Raw genomic sequence first — 16,821 nt, forward strand, 5'->3', positions numbered from 1 at the left:
TTTGTTTATAGCATGAAAAATAAAAAGCGCACAGGTGATCAAATACCGAAAGAAAGCTCTATTTGTGTGAAAAAAAGGACAGAAATTTCGTTTAGGTGCAGCATTGCATAACTGCGCAATTATCAGTTGAATTAGTGCAGCGCCGAGTAGCAAAAAGAGGCCTGGTCATTAAGGGGGGTAAATCCTCAGGAGCTCAAGTGGTTAACCCTTTGAGGACCGTAAGATTACGGAACGCCAAAAGAATCAATTTTTTTGTTTTTAAAGTTCGTACACTTCAGTTGCTGTAACTAAGCCATTTCATGAAATAATTGGCAAAAAGCTAGATCCATTTGTTGATAAGAACTAATATTTTGACCCAAACCAAAAAAAAAAAGTATTTTAAGTTCTTAATCAGATGATACACGCAATTAAAAACATGGGACAAATACGTCCCTTGGTCCTCAAAGGGTTAAGCTCCATCTACAGTGGAGAAAACAGACTACAGCCGTCTACAAGGACCTTAGATTGCAAGCGCCTTAAGGACAAGAACTGACCTGCATGTACAATTTGTAAAGTGCTTGTTCAGCACTGTAGAAGTGGAAGTAGATGGTGACTTTGGATGATGTCTGAACAAAGATGGCTCCATCCTTCTATAGAGAAAAGCAGATGAAGGCTTTGTCAGAGGCAGTGATGTGATCTCTGTGAGAGGCAATAAATACCTGGAAATGTTACATAGTACTTAGTATGCACCCATCCTGGAAAATATCTAATGCTAGGGGCACTTTATATGGTGATTACGTATCTGCCGGAGTTCAGATTCAACACAAAGCCTTCTCTTGCTGAAACTTCCTTTTCCGAAGAAAATGACATCAGGCTCGGAATGTGATAGCGCTGGGCTATTTATATCACAGGGAACAACAAGGGGCCATCCGGGGTGTCCCAAGTAACCTCAGGAAGACGCCTCCTCTGCCTTCATCCGCTGTGGGATATGGGAAGTGCAGGACGGCTGCATGTAGGACGAGGCTGGGGACAGGCTGAGGACAGATTTCTCCACTCAGGTGAGGGTGACATCATGCACTGACGCAGGGAACGCACCACACCAACAGATAACAGGACAGTCCTATTCCTATGGACTGGAGAATCATGAGGATTCTAAAGGGACACCACTGATCAGCAAGTAAAAGTACTAAGGGGACAACAAGTCTAGAATCCTTCGCCTACCTCAAACCTACTCCCTTCCCCTAGGGCAGTGGTTCTCAACCTTCCTAATGCCGTGACCCTTTAATACAGTTCCTCATGTTGTGGTGACCCCCAACCATAAAATTATTTACCCAGTAATTATAATTCATGAGTGTCGTTTTACCTCCAATACTGCTGCTTTCAACACAGTAGCTGCTTTTAACAGAGTAGCTGCTTTCAACACAGCAGCTGCTTTCTACACAGTAGCTGCTTTTAACAGAGTAGCTGCTTTCAACACAGCAGCTGTTTTCTACACAGTAGCTGCTCTTTACACATCAGAAATATGTGTTTTCTGATGGTCTTAGGGGACCCCTGTGAAAGGGTCGTTCGACCCCCAAAGGGGTCGCGACCCACAGGTTGAGAACCACTGCCCTAGGGCTTATGTACCCCATAGCACATAATGGGTGCCACACTGCAATGCATGTTTTTTATGTAGTGCATTGTGTTTCTTAAACTTTTTTTTCTTTTCTTATTATTATTAGGCTCCATGTACACGGTGTGTTTGGAGAACTCTTCTGAACCCTGGAAATTGACAGCAGGAAAACGCAGTTTAAAAAACTGTCAGTTTTGCCGCGTTTGCATACCGTGTTTATGCGCTTTTAGCTGCGTTTATGAGTGTTTGCGTTCAGAAGCATTTTTTTAACCAATTCAATACCGAACAATTTTACACCTTCCTGCCCAGGCCCGTTTTCAGGTTTCAGCGTTCTCACACTTTGAATGACAATTGCGCGGTCATACAACACTGTACCCAAACTAAAATTTTACCATTTTCTTCACACAACTAGAGCTTTCTTTTGGTGGTATTTAATCACCGCTGGGGTGTTTATTTTTTGCTAAATTAACAAAAAAAGACCAAAAATTTTGAAAAAAACACATTTATCTTTGTTTCTGTTATAAAAGTTTGCAAATAAATAATTGTTATTCATAAATTTAGGCCGAGATGTATTCTGCTACATGTCTTTGGTGAAAATAACCCAAATTAGGATGTATTATTTAGTTTGTAGAAAAGTTATAGAGTTCACAAACTATGGTATAGATCTGAATATTGATCAATCCTGAAGTACTGAAAGCCAATCTAATTTCTCGAGGTCCAAGAATGTCAGAACAGTTCAGATATCCCCCAAATGACCCCTTTTTGCAAAGTAGACAGTCCGCCGTACTTCATAAGAGGCATGGCGAGTATTTTAAAGTTGTATTTTTTTTGTCATAATTTTTCGGAAAATTAAAAAATTTAAAAAATTAGTTTCACTATTTTTTTTTTTACATACTGTCACCAGTGCAGTACAGCGTCATCATATAACTGGCATGGCGGTGATCAGGGACACTGACTGGTGACAGTATGAAAAAAAAATATATATATATTTCTTTTTATTTTTTTTTATTATTTTGTATTAGTTTTTTTTTCTGTTTTTTAAGATTTTTTTTTCATATTTCACTATGTCCAAAGTAGTACAATGTTACCATAGTAACATTGTACTACTTTGGGGAAGTGATCAGCATTTTTTTTTTTTACACAATTTGCTTATAGCAAAGAATTACTTTGCTATAAGCAAGCATTTACCTGAATGACATCGATTCATTCAGGGTTTTTTTTTTTTGTGCTTAGCTGTGATTTGGCCACAGCTAATCACATGACATGTGCATGTGATCGCTGTGACCATTCACAGCTAGACACTAGTATACAATGGATGGCATAAATAAAGCCATCCATTGTATACAACTGTCATGTGACCTGCTGTGATTGGTCACAGCAGGTCACATGGTACCGGCAACGGGGCCGATACTCAGATCTGTCATCGGCCGTGTCCGAGGTACACGGCCGGTGACAGATCGCGCCACTGCGCGGCTCTGCAGGAGCGCAATCTGTGCATGTGTGGGAAGACACCATATGGCATCCACCCGGAACGCTGATGACATTTGCCAGCCGCCATTCGGCCATAGGGTGGGCGGCAAATGGTTAAAGACAAGCTCAGGAGAACCTCCCAAATGCCCAGAATGCACTAAAAAATGGTAAATGAAGTGTTCTTGCATAGCAAGACCACTTACTGTTATCTCACATATATAGTCTTATCATTATAGCCAAATTTACCACCCTAACTCCTCCCACAGTTTTTACACTATATAGACAGTAATACACGGAAACGTGCGGATTGTTCCCGATTGGTGTGCTATTACTTTGTGGAACGTTTCACCGAATGGTTCACGAAATATCGGCGTTTTTGTGGTGAAATTGGTCCCATAGGAATGAATGGAGGAATGTTCAAAACTAGTTACTCTGCCCAGTCCAACCTTTTCACAGTTACTCCAGCCACTCCAACCACACAATAGTTACTCCACCCACTCCACCCAGTTACTCCGCCCACTCCAGTTGTAGACTACTGGTGGAGGCAAGAACACTTCACACAATTTCCCCAGAAATTGTAGCTTTTCTAGTTATTAACTACTGTATTTCAGTCTGTTTGAGAGAAATAGAGAGAGCAGAAGCAGACAGAGCAGTATTTGTTGAGATTAGCTGTCTTTTTTTTTTTTTGTGGTGTTTGGATGTTCCGGCTCATTTCTGTGCAGAAATTATCGCGGCAGTGTATAACATATTATCTTTCATGCGAAACTTCAAAGTACGGTGTACCGGGTCCATTTGTTTAACGGGAAAACGCTTTGCATGCATTTTTCATGATGAAAAAAGGCTCTGGACTGCATCTGAAAATGAAAGAGTTAAAAAATATTTGCAAACGCTTATAAACGAGGTTAACCGCATTTACACGCGTTTACAAGGGTTTGGCATTTGAAACGCTAATAAAATCTACTCCTGAACGCAAGTTTGGTGCGTTCAAAAAAACGACTGTAAACTCCACTGCCTGTAAATGATGATGTGTATATGGACATATAGGAAAACATTAGGGAGAGTTCAGGGGCTGCTGCAAAAAACGAAGAAAAGCTCCTAAACGTCAGTTTATCAGCTATTGTGTACAATGAGCCTTAACCCCTTGACGCCGACGGCACACAAATATGCTGCCTCACAGAACTGGGCTTTTTTCCGTGGGGCCGCATATTTGCGTACCTGTCTTTGTGCTGGGCGCGCGCCCAGCACAGAGACCGCAGTGTCACTGAGAGCCCTGGGTCCCATTCTAATGATCAGGCCCCAGGACTCCCGATTCCAGGTTACGTGATCACTGTGATAGCCTCTGATTGGCTATCACAGTGATCAGTCACTGATTTCTCTCTCTCTATGAATGGAGAAGAGAGATACATTGTATCTCTCTAACTCCTGACATGTTTGTAAAAAAAAGAAAAAAAGAAAAATAAATATAAAAAAAAAAAAGAAAAATACCTAGATCAAGGTTTGATCTAGTTCAGGTTCAGTTCTAGTACCAGGGTTAGTTGTTGGGTCAAGATCAGGGTCAAAGGTCAAGGTCAAAGGTCAGGATTTAAAAAAATGGTATCAGTGTCAGTTAGCGTTAATGTCAGAGTCAGTGTGTTTTAGGAAAAAAAAAAAAAAAGACAAAAACAAAATGCGCAATATTGTTTCTGGGCTGTACTTCGGGTACAAGCAACATATAACATACACATATATGGTATCGCTGCGATCGTCAAGAGCTGGAGAATTTATTTTGGGTTGTTCTATGGAGGTAGGTTATGGTCGTAACAAGAAACACAGCTAAATAAAAAAAAACGATTTTTTTTTACTATTTTGGGCCAGTTTTCCTTTGATAATAAAAAAAAATTAGGAGCTATCCATTACCATTTACCACCAAATGAAAGCCCAATTTGTCCTGAAAAAAACGCGGTATAATCCACCTGGATGTACAAAGTGGTTGTGATGATATGGACGGTTTTACTAACACATGTCAACGTTGCAAAATTGTGCTTATGCATTTAGATTTGTTTTACCCTTAGGCATGAAGGGGTTAATCTTATTATTTCTATTACTGCATTCTATTTAATTGCTCTGCATCGCTTTGCAAATTATATAGCATGTCAGAATCGCGGAGGGAAAATGCTGCATGTCCAAGTTTTTCAGTGCACACGAAGAATATCCATAGATTATTCATTTTTTTGTTTATCACACATGAGAGGTGGATGGTGGAATCCTCCTCGCTGTGTGAGTGTATTCTGACTACATGGACTCCTCCGCTATCATCAGAATACAATGATCAGCACTGCAGCTGCCTGGGAAAAATATCTCCAACGTTACTGTTTGACAGAAGTTGATCATTAGATTGACTTCTGTTGAGGGGGGAATGGTCATAGATGGATCAAAATTTGACTGGTCCCTGCTGAACTGGAGGAATTCCTATCCATCTATGGGCAGCTTAACAGAACTTGCAGGACATAAGCCAAATTGCCTTGTTCTTGCGTTGGGATGGTGTTGAGCAACAAAGCCTAACATTAGTGGTGTGAATGGACCCTCAGTGTTCTCTTCTATTGCTTTTTTACCTCTCTACCAGGGGCAGATTGACCATTTGGAAACTCGGGCACTGCCCGAGGGCCCGGGGTCAGTAGGGGGCCCCATGAGATGTCCCTGGTACCTTTTTCATAGGCTTTTTTGAGTTTGGGCAAGGACACAGGGGCCCCATGATCACCTATTGCCCGGGGGCCCCATGAGTTGTCAGTCCGCCCCTGCTCTCTACTATCAAGGATGAAGAAATGGGAAGGAGAAACCCTTTAATTATAAAGTATTAGGCCTCAATCACATTGGCAAAAAGGTCTGTAGTCCCTAATGGACTGCATGTTTATGCAGGTGTAGCTGCCTGTGCGCGGGTCCGACTTGCCCGGTGCACATGGGGCCTTTTGGTCTCTTACTCTTCTCCTCCTTCCGTAGTCTCTGGTGTACACGCTCACTAATGCCTGGGACTAGGTGGGGTTGTGTTCATGCGATACCAACATTATGGCGGTACCTCAACTTAGAAGCAAGTTGTATGCCCTGGTGTCTCTGGATCATAACCTGAAGGTGTCATACAGGTGCCTCCTGGTCCCATGATACATACACCTGCATAAGATGCAACATTTTGAAGGGGACACCACAGAGCAGTATCCAGGTCCACCAGTCCAGCTTGACACCTATCTCCCAGTGACAGAACAGGTCCCACCAAGGACCAGCACGGGCCCCATCCTTATACATAATTAACTGTTTTCTCTTTTGTACCATACTTCTAGGTCCTTAGGGTCTCCACCAAATTGGTCCGGTCCCAGTTGCAGGGGCACCGACCACTCGGGAGATTGGCTATGAATCTCTTCACTCACTATACATGAGACCTTAAGAGTGGAGGCAAACATTGGAGAGGAAGATGAAACAGGAAGGTATTTCTAAGTGCAATATTCCAAGGCCAATTTTTAATAAAAGCGGTTAAAAACACTTACAGTGTAGCAAGTAGCAGTACAAACAGGCTCATAAGTAATCCGTCAATTGCAGGGCATTTCCTCAAAGCAATGGAGCCACTGTGCCGGCCAGCAGCTGCAGGGGGAGCTTGAAAAGAGGTGTCAAAGATGACCGCTGCTCTATCCGGACTTCTGGAACGCACGCTGTCTTCAAGACCCAATCAGAATCGGTCTTGAAGAAGGAGCTCTGCACATGCTCCGAAACGCATCACCGCTCCATGCTCAAGTCACGTCCCGTCCATGGACAGCAGTCTGGTTAGAGCGGTGGCCATCCGTTGCATGGAGTCAACCAACTTCTGGCACCTGTGAACAGGTATTCCAGCCCAGGATGATTGGACTACATTCCACAGTTCTTCTCTATTTCTTGGTTTTGCATCAGAAACTGCATTTTTGATGTCACCCCACGAGTTTTCTATTGGATTAAGATCTGGGGATTGGGCTGGCCACTCCATAACGTCAATCTTGTTGGTCTGGAACCAAGATGTTACACGTTTACTGGTGTGTTTGTGGTCGTTGTCTTGTTGGAACACCCATTTCAAGGGCATTTCCTCTTCAGCATAAGGCAGCATGACCTCTTCAAGTATTCTGATGTATTCAAACTGATCCATGATCCCTGGTATGCGATAAATAGGCCCAACACCGTAGTATGAGAAACATCCCCATATCATGATGCTTGCACCACCATGCTTCACTGTCTTCACAGTGTACTGTGGCTTGAATTCAGTGTTTGGGGGTCGTCTGACAAACTGTCTCCGGCCACTAGATCCAAAAAGAACAATCTTACTTTCATCAGTCCACAAAATGTTGCGCCATTTCTCTTTAGGCCAGTCAATGTGCTCTTTGGCAAATTGTAACCTCTTCAGCACGTCTTTTTTCCAACAGTGGGACTTTGAGGGGACTTCTTGCAGATAGCTTGGCTTCACATAGGGGTCTTCTAATTGTAACAGTCCTCACAGGGAACTTTACACCTTCTTTCATCTTCCTGGAGCTGATTGTTGGCTGAGTCCGCGCCATTTTGGCTATTCTATCCATTCGAATGGTAGTTTTTCACTTTCTTCCACCTCTTTCAGGTTTTGGTTGCCATTTTAAAGCATTTGCGATCATTTTAGCTGAGCAGCCTATCATTTTCTGCACTTCTTTATATGTTTTCCTCTCTATAAATCAACTTTTTAATCAAGGTACACTGTTCTTCTGAACAATGTCTGGAACGACCCATTTTCCTCAGAATTTCAGAGAGAAATGCACTGTAACCAGCATGTACAACATTTGCTGCCTTCCTTCCTTAAATAAGGGCAATAATTGCCACCTGTTTTTCAAAGAATGAATGACCTCACTAATAGAACTCCCCACTGCTATTATTTTGAACATGCCCCTTTCAATGAGTGATTCAATTACACAGAATCAGCAGCATGCATGTCATGACTGTTGGGTCTGTTGGATTTCTATTACTCTACTACACCTGCTAGGAAATTATTTGCCATGTAGAAATATCATTTCTACCAAAAACAGTGATTGATCCGGTTAGTGATGTCTGACTGCTATTATTTTGAACACAACTGTGTATGTATATATATATATATATATATATATATATATATATATATATATATATTCTCTCTCTCTGGTTTTAAAAAGTAGTTGCATGCACTATTTTTTTGTGCATTGCAGTGCAATTTGCGGTCCATTCAGATGAGTGGGCTGCTAAACTGCACTGCAAGGGATCACACAGGAATCAAACAGTACTGCGTTCCTGTGCATTTCTGTTGTGAACTGGCCCTGAGTCCACCTATAACAAAGTTTTATTTTTTTTCCACTTCTTGTAACAGGCCAAGCTAGCCAACAAAATAGCAGTTGCAGGGGATGGAGCAAGCCATATAAGGTTACATTCACATAGGCTTTTGGCTATGGTGAGAATGGCAGTGGCAGGAATCTACTGATTCCTGGTGCTGTTTTTGACAGGTGTTTATTCATAACTTTTTTTTTGGGGGGGGGTGAGGGGGGCCATGTCAGGTTGGCTGTATGGGGCCTTGTGGTTTCTGACAGCAGCTGTGACTGCGAACAGCCACGAGTAGCTCTGCCCACTGTAAAACTGTCATTAAAGTGTACAGACTCAGCTTCCACAGCTAGCCACTAACACCTGTCCACAACAGCACCAGGAATCAGTAGATACCTGTCACTACCATTCACCTTCATGGCTTAATGCCACATCCTAACAATGCCCTGGGAGGCTTCAGGTCAGTCTTCAAGAGGTGCATCAATGGCCTACACCTATAGTAAGGGCGTTATTCAACTTTTGTCAAAACTGCACAGATTGTTTTCATCTGCAGGCATCCCCTGTTGCATAGTCATTTTTTGGTAAAGGTGAACTAACCATTTGCCAGCCCAAGATGTCCAGCAAAAATAACAGAGGGCTGCGACAAACAATTTAACACTGAAAGGGGTGCTTACAATGGTCAGCTTTTGTGTTTGCATTTGTGATTGGCCATTACAGTGATCACAAGGTACAGAACCACTCTGATTGGATCACAGGTAGTCTGTGTGCCTATTGTGTAGTAGCAATTTTGGAAAACCAGAGAACTTCAGACACGGACTTGAGGAAAACAAATGATTTATTAAAAACAGCGCTGTTTTGACCCAGCAGACGGCTCTCATCTGCTAAGGGAGTTATAGAAAACTTCCAAGCGTATATACCAACAAATACATCACAATGCATACATTCCTCTCTCACTTTCTATATTGTCAACAGGCTTTCTAAACTCTGCAAAATAACCTTGGACAGCAGATGCAGATAAGGGTCCCAGCTACGAGCTGGTACATAATAGTCACAGGAAATAAGGGAGGGGGAGTGAGCTGAAAACTTTGCTTTACAAGCAGAGGTTGCTAGAAATGTTACAGTTTTAAAGGGGAACTCTACAATATCTGGGTGCTACCACAATTGTGTGTGGGATCCTGTGATCCTCTGACACTCTTTATAAACCTAGACCAGTGTTTCTCAACTGGGGTGCCGCAAAGAGGTCCCAGGGGTGCGGCGGCAAAAAGACAAAAATCTGGCTGTGTGTTAACTCCAGTATACAGAGAGAGAGAGAGCACAGCCTGCAACTTCACCCACTTCTCTCCTCCTCTCTGCCACTATCTATACTCCTGTTCTCAATACAGAATGCAGTCCGAGTCACCCGCCAGTTTCCTACCAACTGATGACCTCCTCGGTTGCTCAGGACAGGCCGGGCGGCTTGCACAACTTTCTGTATTGCCCACAGGAGTATAGATAGCAGCAGAGAGGAGGAGAGAGCAGGGCGGAGGTGTTGCGGGCTGTACATTCTCTCTTTCTGTATACTGTAGTGAGAAACATTGCCTGGAGCCATCTAATATGCAGTCTGACTCAGAGCAGGAACAAGGTAAAGCCAAATGAGTGGAGACATCAAACACTCATCCAGAAGAGCTATGCAAAGCAGCAAAATAAAGCAGCTAGCAAATACGCAAAGCCTGCAAAGATCACACTGTATAGGATGTGATTACGGCCCCCTGGTACCTCCCCAGACTGCTGGAGGGGGGAGAGAACACAGCTCACATCTTCCCCCTGCTCTCTCCGCTTTTGTGTTAGAATGGGACTTTTGGAGAGGGGAGGTGGGACATATTTTGTGCTGAGGGGGGGACTGGTGCTAGCAGAGGGGATTGCGGGGGTTGTGCTAGGAAAGGGGATTTAGAGGGGGGATTGTGCTAAGAGAAGGATTGGGGGAGGGGGGTTGTACTAGGAGAGGGGATTTGGGGGAGGGGGGAATGGGCTAGGACAGGGGATGGGGGGGTTTGTTCTAGAAGAGGGGATTTGGGGGGAATTGAGCTCGAAAAAGGGATGGGGGGAATTTTTGCTATAAGATAGGTTTGGGGGGGGGGGTTGGTGATAGGAGATGGGATTTGGGGGGAGGGGCATTTGTGCTAGAAGAGGGGATTGGGGGGGGGGATTTGTGCTAGGTGAGGGGATTGGGGGGGTAGTCATCCTAGGTGAGGGGATTGGGGGGTAGTTGTGCTAGTAGAGGAGATTTGGGGGGGGGGATTTGTGCTAGGTGAGGGGATTGGAGGGTTAGTTGTGCAAAGAGAGGAGATTTGGGGGAAGATTTGTGCTAGTTGAGGGGATTGGGGGGTTAGTTGTGCTAGGTGACCGGATTGGGGGGTAGTTGTGCTAGGAAAGGGGATTGGGGGGGGGGATTTGTGCTAGGAGAGGGGATTTGGGGGGGGATTTGTGCTAGGTGAGGGGATTGGCGAGGTACTTGTGCTAGGAGAGGGGATTTGGGGGGGGGGAATTTGTGCTAGGTGAAGGGATTGGGGGGGTAGTCATCCTAGGTGAGGGGATTGGGGGGTAGTTGTGCTAGGAGAGAAGATTGGGGGGGGATTTGTGCTAGGTGAGGGGATTGGAGGGTTAGTTGTGCAAGGAGAGGAGATTTGGGGGAAGATTTGTGCTAGGTGAGGGGATTGGGGGGTTAGTTGTGCTAGGTAAGTGGATTAGGGGGGTAGTTGTGCTAGGAGAGGGGATTGGGGGGGCATTTGTGCTAGGAGAGGGGATTGGGGGGGGGGGATTTGTGCTAGGTGAGGGGATTGGCGGGGTACTTGTGCTAGGAGAGGGGATTTGGGGGGGGGGGGGTATTTGTGCTAGGTGAGGAGATTGGCAGGTACTTGTGCTAGGAGAGGGGATTGGGGGGGTATTTGTGCTATGTGAGGGGATTTGGGGGGTAATTGTTCTAAGTGAGGGGATTAGCGGGTAATTGTGCTAGGAGAGGGATTTGGGGGGGTGTATTTGTGCTAGGTGAGGGGATTTGGAGGGTGGTTGTTCTAGATGAGGGGATTGGCGGGGTGATTGTTCTAGGTGAGGGGATTAGCGGGGTAATTGTGCTAGGAGAGGGGATTTGGGGGGGATTTGTGCTAGGTGAGGGTATTTGGGGGGTAGCTGTTCTAGGTGAGGGGATTGGGGTGGTAGTTGTGCTAGGAGAGGGGATTTGGGGGGGATTTGTGCTAGGTGAGGGGATTGGGGGGGTAGTTGTGCTAGGTGATGGGATGGGGGGGGGTAGTTGTGCTATGAGAGGGGATTTGAGGGGGGGGGATTTGTGCTAGGTGAGGGGATTGGGGGGGTAGTCGTGCTAGGAGAGGGGGTGGGGGGGGATTTGTGCTAGGTGAGGGGATTGGGGGGGTAGTCATGCTAGGAGAGGGGATGGGGGGGATTTGTGCTAGGAGAGGGGATTTGGGTGGATTTGTGCTAACAGGGGGGATAAGGGGGGCAGGGATTTATAAACTCTGCCTTACAAACTACATTTTAGGGCTTGTTCACAAAAGGTGCAGTAACGCATGCATCATCACATGTTTTCCCACACCACACAAAAATGTCCTGCCTTTTGAAGTCTTAATGGCACCTCCATGTATCTACAAAATGTGTACAAATCGTTTTGGTGCAGAGTGACTTTAAGTCACCAGTCACACCGCTGCCATTTAAAATCACTTGATTTGTGTGCGATTTCAGCACGATTTCAGGTGCGATTTCTGAAGACTTTACTGGGACTTTGCAGCGATTTGTTGCTATTTGCGTTATATTCTATGTATGTGAAGTCCCAATAACGGCATAAAATGTAAGGCAGATACTTTGGAAATCACACTGCAGCAAATCGCACATGTTAAGACATTGCCATTGACATTCATTAGATTCGATTTCAGGTGCGATTTCAATTCTCAAAATATGCACCGTTATGACCGGGCAATAAAAATCATGCCAGCAACTTTTTTTGCCTGTTTCATGCAAATAGGGCCTGACCGTGTTGACAGCGGTGCTTACAATGGGCAGGTTTTGTGTTTGCATTTGTCCTCTTTGTGATTGGCCAGAATGCAAGTATACAATCCAAACGCACACGTTCCTGCGTTCAAAATGGCTGTGTGTATACGTAGGTGCTGCAGCGACCGTTGGCTGGAACCAAACAGAATCAGGGGAGAATGTCACCAGCAGGGGCAGACTGACAACTCATGGGGCCCCCGGGCAATAGGGGATCATGGGGCCCCTGTGTCCTTGCCCAAACTCAAAAAAGCCTATGAAAAAGGTACCAGGGGCATCTCGTGGGGCCCCCTACTGACCCCGGGCCCTCGGGCTGTGCCCGAGTTTCCAAATGGTCAGTCTGCCCCTGATTGGAATCCATGTTAACTTCTGTCCATGCGTTTTTGATGCAGATTAAAAATGCACTGAACTGCATGTACACATTTAGAAGTTGAGTTTATGACCACTTTAAAGTAAATCATTTCCAAATGGTCAGTCCGCCCCTGCCCCCTACTGACCCCAGGGCCCTTGGGCAGTGCCCGAGTTTCCAAATGGTCAGTCCGCCCCTGCCCCCTACTGACCCCAGGGCCCTTGGGCAGTGCCCGAGTTTCCAAATGGTCAGTCCGCCCCTGCCCCCTACTGACCCCGGGGCCCTCGGGCAGTGCCCGAGTTTCCAAATGGTCAGCCCGCCCCTGGTCACCAGCACACCGAGGATCACCAATATGGGTCCAAAAGTTTTAATGAGCGATCACATAGTTACAGCAAGGCAACATTTCGGAGTCCCCTTCATCAGGCATGTGTGATTGGCCATCACTGTGATCACAAGGCACAGAGCCCCTCTGATTGGTTTACAGGTAGCCTGTGTGTGTGTGGGCACCTGTGATCCCCCGGCACTCAGGTTGAGAATGACTGCTATGCAGTATGTGTGATAAATGATAAAAGGTATCTACATATATATACCCCCCCCAGAAAATGAGGTCATTGTAAATTGTCGCAGTTTTGCCAGCGGGCGATGAACAAGATGGCGCATGCAGTAACAAGTGTGTCTGCGGCAACAGACTCGTGTTTTCCTTTCCGCCATACATTGGAGTGAATGTTTGTTCCAGTGTTTGCCTGCAGGTCTGTGATCACCGCAGAGCAAAGAATAGGATACCCGGCCAGCTTGAAAAGTCACAAGCAGGAGCCAAATGTAACACTCCAACCTTCCAGGAGGACTCGGCAGCCTCTGATTTACTGAAAAAAGCCTCAGGAGAGGACACAGAGCAGCAGCGGTGAGCCCCGGAGACCAGCCAGGGGTGGGGGGGACTTTCTCTAAGAAAAACAGCCCGCAGAGGTGAGTCCACAGTGTCTGGGGAAAAGCTGACTATCCTGCCTGGCTGGCTGAGGAAATTGGACAGTCGGCTCTCAAACTGTCTTTTTTTTTTTTTTTTTCTTTCTTTCTTCTAACCACCAGCAAGGGTGGAGTCTCTAAATATGACAATATCTTTTGTAGGAAAAGGACAAAGAGCAGACCGGCGTTCTGGGAATGCGAAAAAGTTGATGTTTTCAGAGTGGTGAGTACTTTTTTGGTTTATTAAGCACATGAGCGTGCACACGAGTTCCCGTATAACCGGCATTTGTGCTTTTGCAGAGTTTTTGCTTTCTCTCGCTCTTTCTTTTTTTTTGATGTTACTGTGTGCAGCAAGTCGTGGCCAGCTGTGCCTGATTACGTGTTCAGATTTTTATTGCTGAGCTGAATTATGTCATGCTGAGCATGCTTCTTCCTGCAGATCCAACCTTCAAGGTATTAGTTTACTTCTGATGCCTTTTTTATACATTAATCTAGACCCTTAAGCAGAACACATATTAAGCAATTTTCTTTCCTACAACCACGGCTTGAAGGAAAGGAAATTGCTTGACACCGAATGTGCTGATGGGGGACTCCCTCCCGTTGCTCTATTGTATTTTGACTCCAGGAGCTTTCTCTGCCGCCATCAGAATACAATGATCACTGCTGCTAGCAGGGGCGTATTTATCACAAGGCAAACAAGGCATTTGTCTAGGGCGGTATTTTTTTAGGGGGCAGCACTGCCCCCTGGAAGAATGCAGCATGGGGATAAGGTGGGATCTGAGAGGGGCTGCTTGATGGTGTATGCAGAGCCCAACTGTTATTCCTGGGGATGTCCAGAGCTGTAAAGGTGAGTGTCTTCCTCTCTGTCACCGGGGAGGGGGTGGGTGTTAGTGAAATTCTCTCTCAGGTGGGGGGGATGATGGGGCAGGGGTGTTGTTGGTCACTGTCAGGCTCTCTCTGCGGGGGTACTGGTGTTGGTCGGTGTCAAGCTCTCTACGCCAGGGAGGAGGGGTTCTGGTGTTGGTTGGTGTCAGGCTCTCCGCAGGGGGTTCTGGTGTTGGTCGGTGTCAAGCTTTCTCCACAGGGGTGAGGGGTTCTGGTGTTTGTTGGTGTCAGACTCTCTCCGCAGGTGGTTCTGGTGTTGGTCGGTGTCAGGCTCTCTATGCTGGGGAGGAGGGGTTCTGGTGTTGGTTGGTGTCAGGCTCTCTACACTGGGGAGGAGGGGTTCTGGTGTTGGTTGGTGTCAGGCTCTCTACACGGGAGGAGGGGTTCTGGTGTTGGTTGGTGTCAGGCTCTCTACGCCGGGAAGGAGGGGTTCTGGTGTTAGGCTCTCTCTGCGGGGGGGTTCTGGTGTTGCTCGGTGTCAAGCTTTCTCCGCAGGGGTGAGGGGTTCTGGTGTTTGTTGGTGTCAGACTCTCTCCGCAGGTGGTTCTGGTGTTGGTCGGTGTCAGGCTCTCTACACTGGGGAGGAAGGGTTCTGGTGTTGGTTGGTGTCAGGCTCTCTACGCCGGGGAGGAGGGGTTCTGGTATCGGTTGGTGTCAGGCTCTCTCCGCAGGGGGGAAGGGTTCTGGTGTTGGTTGGTGTCAGGCTCTCTATGCTGGGGAGGAGGGTTTCTGGTGTTGGTTGGTGTCAGGCTCTCTATGCCGGGGAGGAGGGGTTCTGGTGTTGGTTGGTTTCAGGCTCTCTACACCGGGGAGGAGGGGTTCTGCTGTTGGTTGGTGTCAGGCTCTCTACGCCGGGGAGGAGGGGTTCTGCTGTTAGTTGGTGTCAGGCTCTCTCCGCAGGTGGTTCTGGTGTTGGTTGGTGTCAGGCTCTCTCCGCAGGGGGAAGGGTTCTGGTGTTGGTTGGTTTCAGGCTCTCTACGCTGGGGAGGAGGGGTTCTGGTGTTGGTTGGTGTCAGGCTCTCTACGCTGGGGAGGAGGGGTTCTGGTGTTGGTTGGTGTCAGGCTCTCTACGCCAGGAAGGAGGGGTTCTGGTGTTAGTTGATGTCAGGCTGTCCCCGGGGGGGGGTTCTGGTGTTGGTTGGTGTCAGGCTCTCTCCGCAGGGGGGTTCTGGTGTTGGTTGGTGTCAGGCTCTCTACGCTGGGGAGGAGGGGTTCTGGTGTTAGTTGATGTCAGGCTGTCCCCGGGGGGGGGTTCTGGTGTTGGTTGGTGTCAGGCTCTCTCCGCAGGGGGGTTCTGGTGTTGGTTGGTGTCAGGCTCTCTACGCCAGGAAGGAGGGGTTCTGGTGTTAGTTGGTGTCACGCTGTCTGCACGGGGGGTTCTGGTGTTAGTTGGTGTTAGGCTCTCTCCACAGGGGGGAGGGGTTCTGGTGTTGGTTGGTGTCAGGCTCTCTCCGCAGGGGGGTTCTTGTGTTGGTTGGTGTCAGGATCTCTACGCTGGGGAGGAGGGGGCGCCCGATTTGTGTGTTGCCTAGGGCAGCACAAAACCTAGATACACCACTGGCTGCCAGCTATACCCGCTGGCAGTGACCAAACAGAAAAGCCTGACAGGCTGGTTGCTCTGAAGCCAATCAAAGGACTGACTTCAGCACAACCAGCCTACTCATAGATGGATCGAAATGTGCCCAGTTCTGCAGGAATAGGCCGAATTTCGGTCCATCCATGACCGGTTTTAGCAGTGGTTTGCTTTTCAGAGGCCTGTTTTAACCCTCAAAATGCTGCACCACCACACCAAGGCAGGACGCGGCCCCATTCATTTCAATGGATCACATTCAGCAATGGTACCGCATTCAAAAGCAACAGGCTGTAAAATTTTTGCTGCAGCTGTGGGATATGTACTGTGATGAGTGGCTGCACGCCCTTGTTCAGGTGAGTGGTAAAATCATGGGTCAGCTGCCTTATACCACCCCCTGGACGAACCCTTACTGAATAACAATGACTTTGCCTATTATTTATTACAGGTATTTACTGTATATAGCTCTGACAATTTATGCAGTATTTTATATATTGTTTATGCACATCAGCCCTTGCCCTCAACAAGACTACAATCTAAGGCCCCTATCTCACATACTAGCAGGGCTGCTGTTAGAAACCACGGGGCCCCATACAACCAACCTGACAGGGCCTCCTCAAAGAAAAACAACACCGTTTACTATGCTTCACTTAT

The 16,821-nt window shown here is 46.7% G+C and overlaps 1 protein-coding gene across 3 annotated transcripts in view; it reads left to right on the top strand.

Moving 5' to 3' along the window:
* The first annotated feature begins 947 nt into the window (after positions 1 to 947).
* The window catches only part of C1QTNF8 (C1q and TNF related 8), a 63,442-nt gene continuing 47,568 nt past the window's right edge, over positions 948 to 16,821 (top strand). The window contains exons 1-2 of one of the 3 annotated variants that reach the window (XM_089656033.1): positions 948 to 1,037; positions 13,875 to 13,935. Coding sequence is in view for 1 of the 3 variants with exons in the window: in XM_089656032.1 (XP_089512158.1) it covers positions 14,514 to 14,559 (46 nt within the window). In the remaining 2 variants the exon portion in view is untranslated. Of the gene's footprint in view, positions 1,038 to 13,512; positions 13,716 to 13,874; positions 13,936 to 14,439; positions 14,560 to 16,821 lie in introns of those variants that run through there. The other 2 variants (XM_089656034.1, XM_089656032.1) reach the window with 2 other exon arrangements.

Source organism: Staurois parvus, unplaced genomic scaffold (assembly GCF_062004578.1).
Source record: "Staurois parvus isolate SC_StPar_1 unplaced genomic scaffold, SC_StPar_1.0 ptg000882l, whole genome shotgun sequence".
Taxonomy (NCBI): Eukaryota; Metazoa; Chordata; class Amphibia; order Anura; family Ranidae; genus Staurois; species Staurois parvus.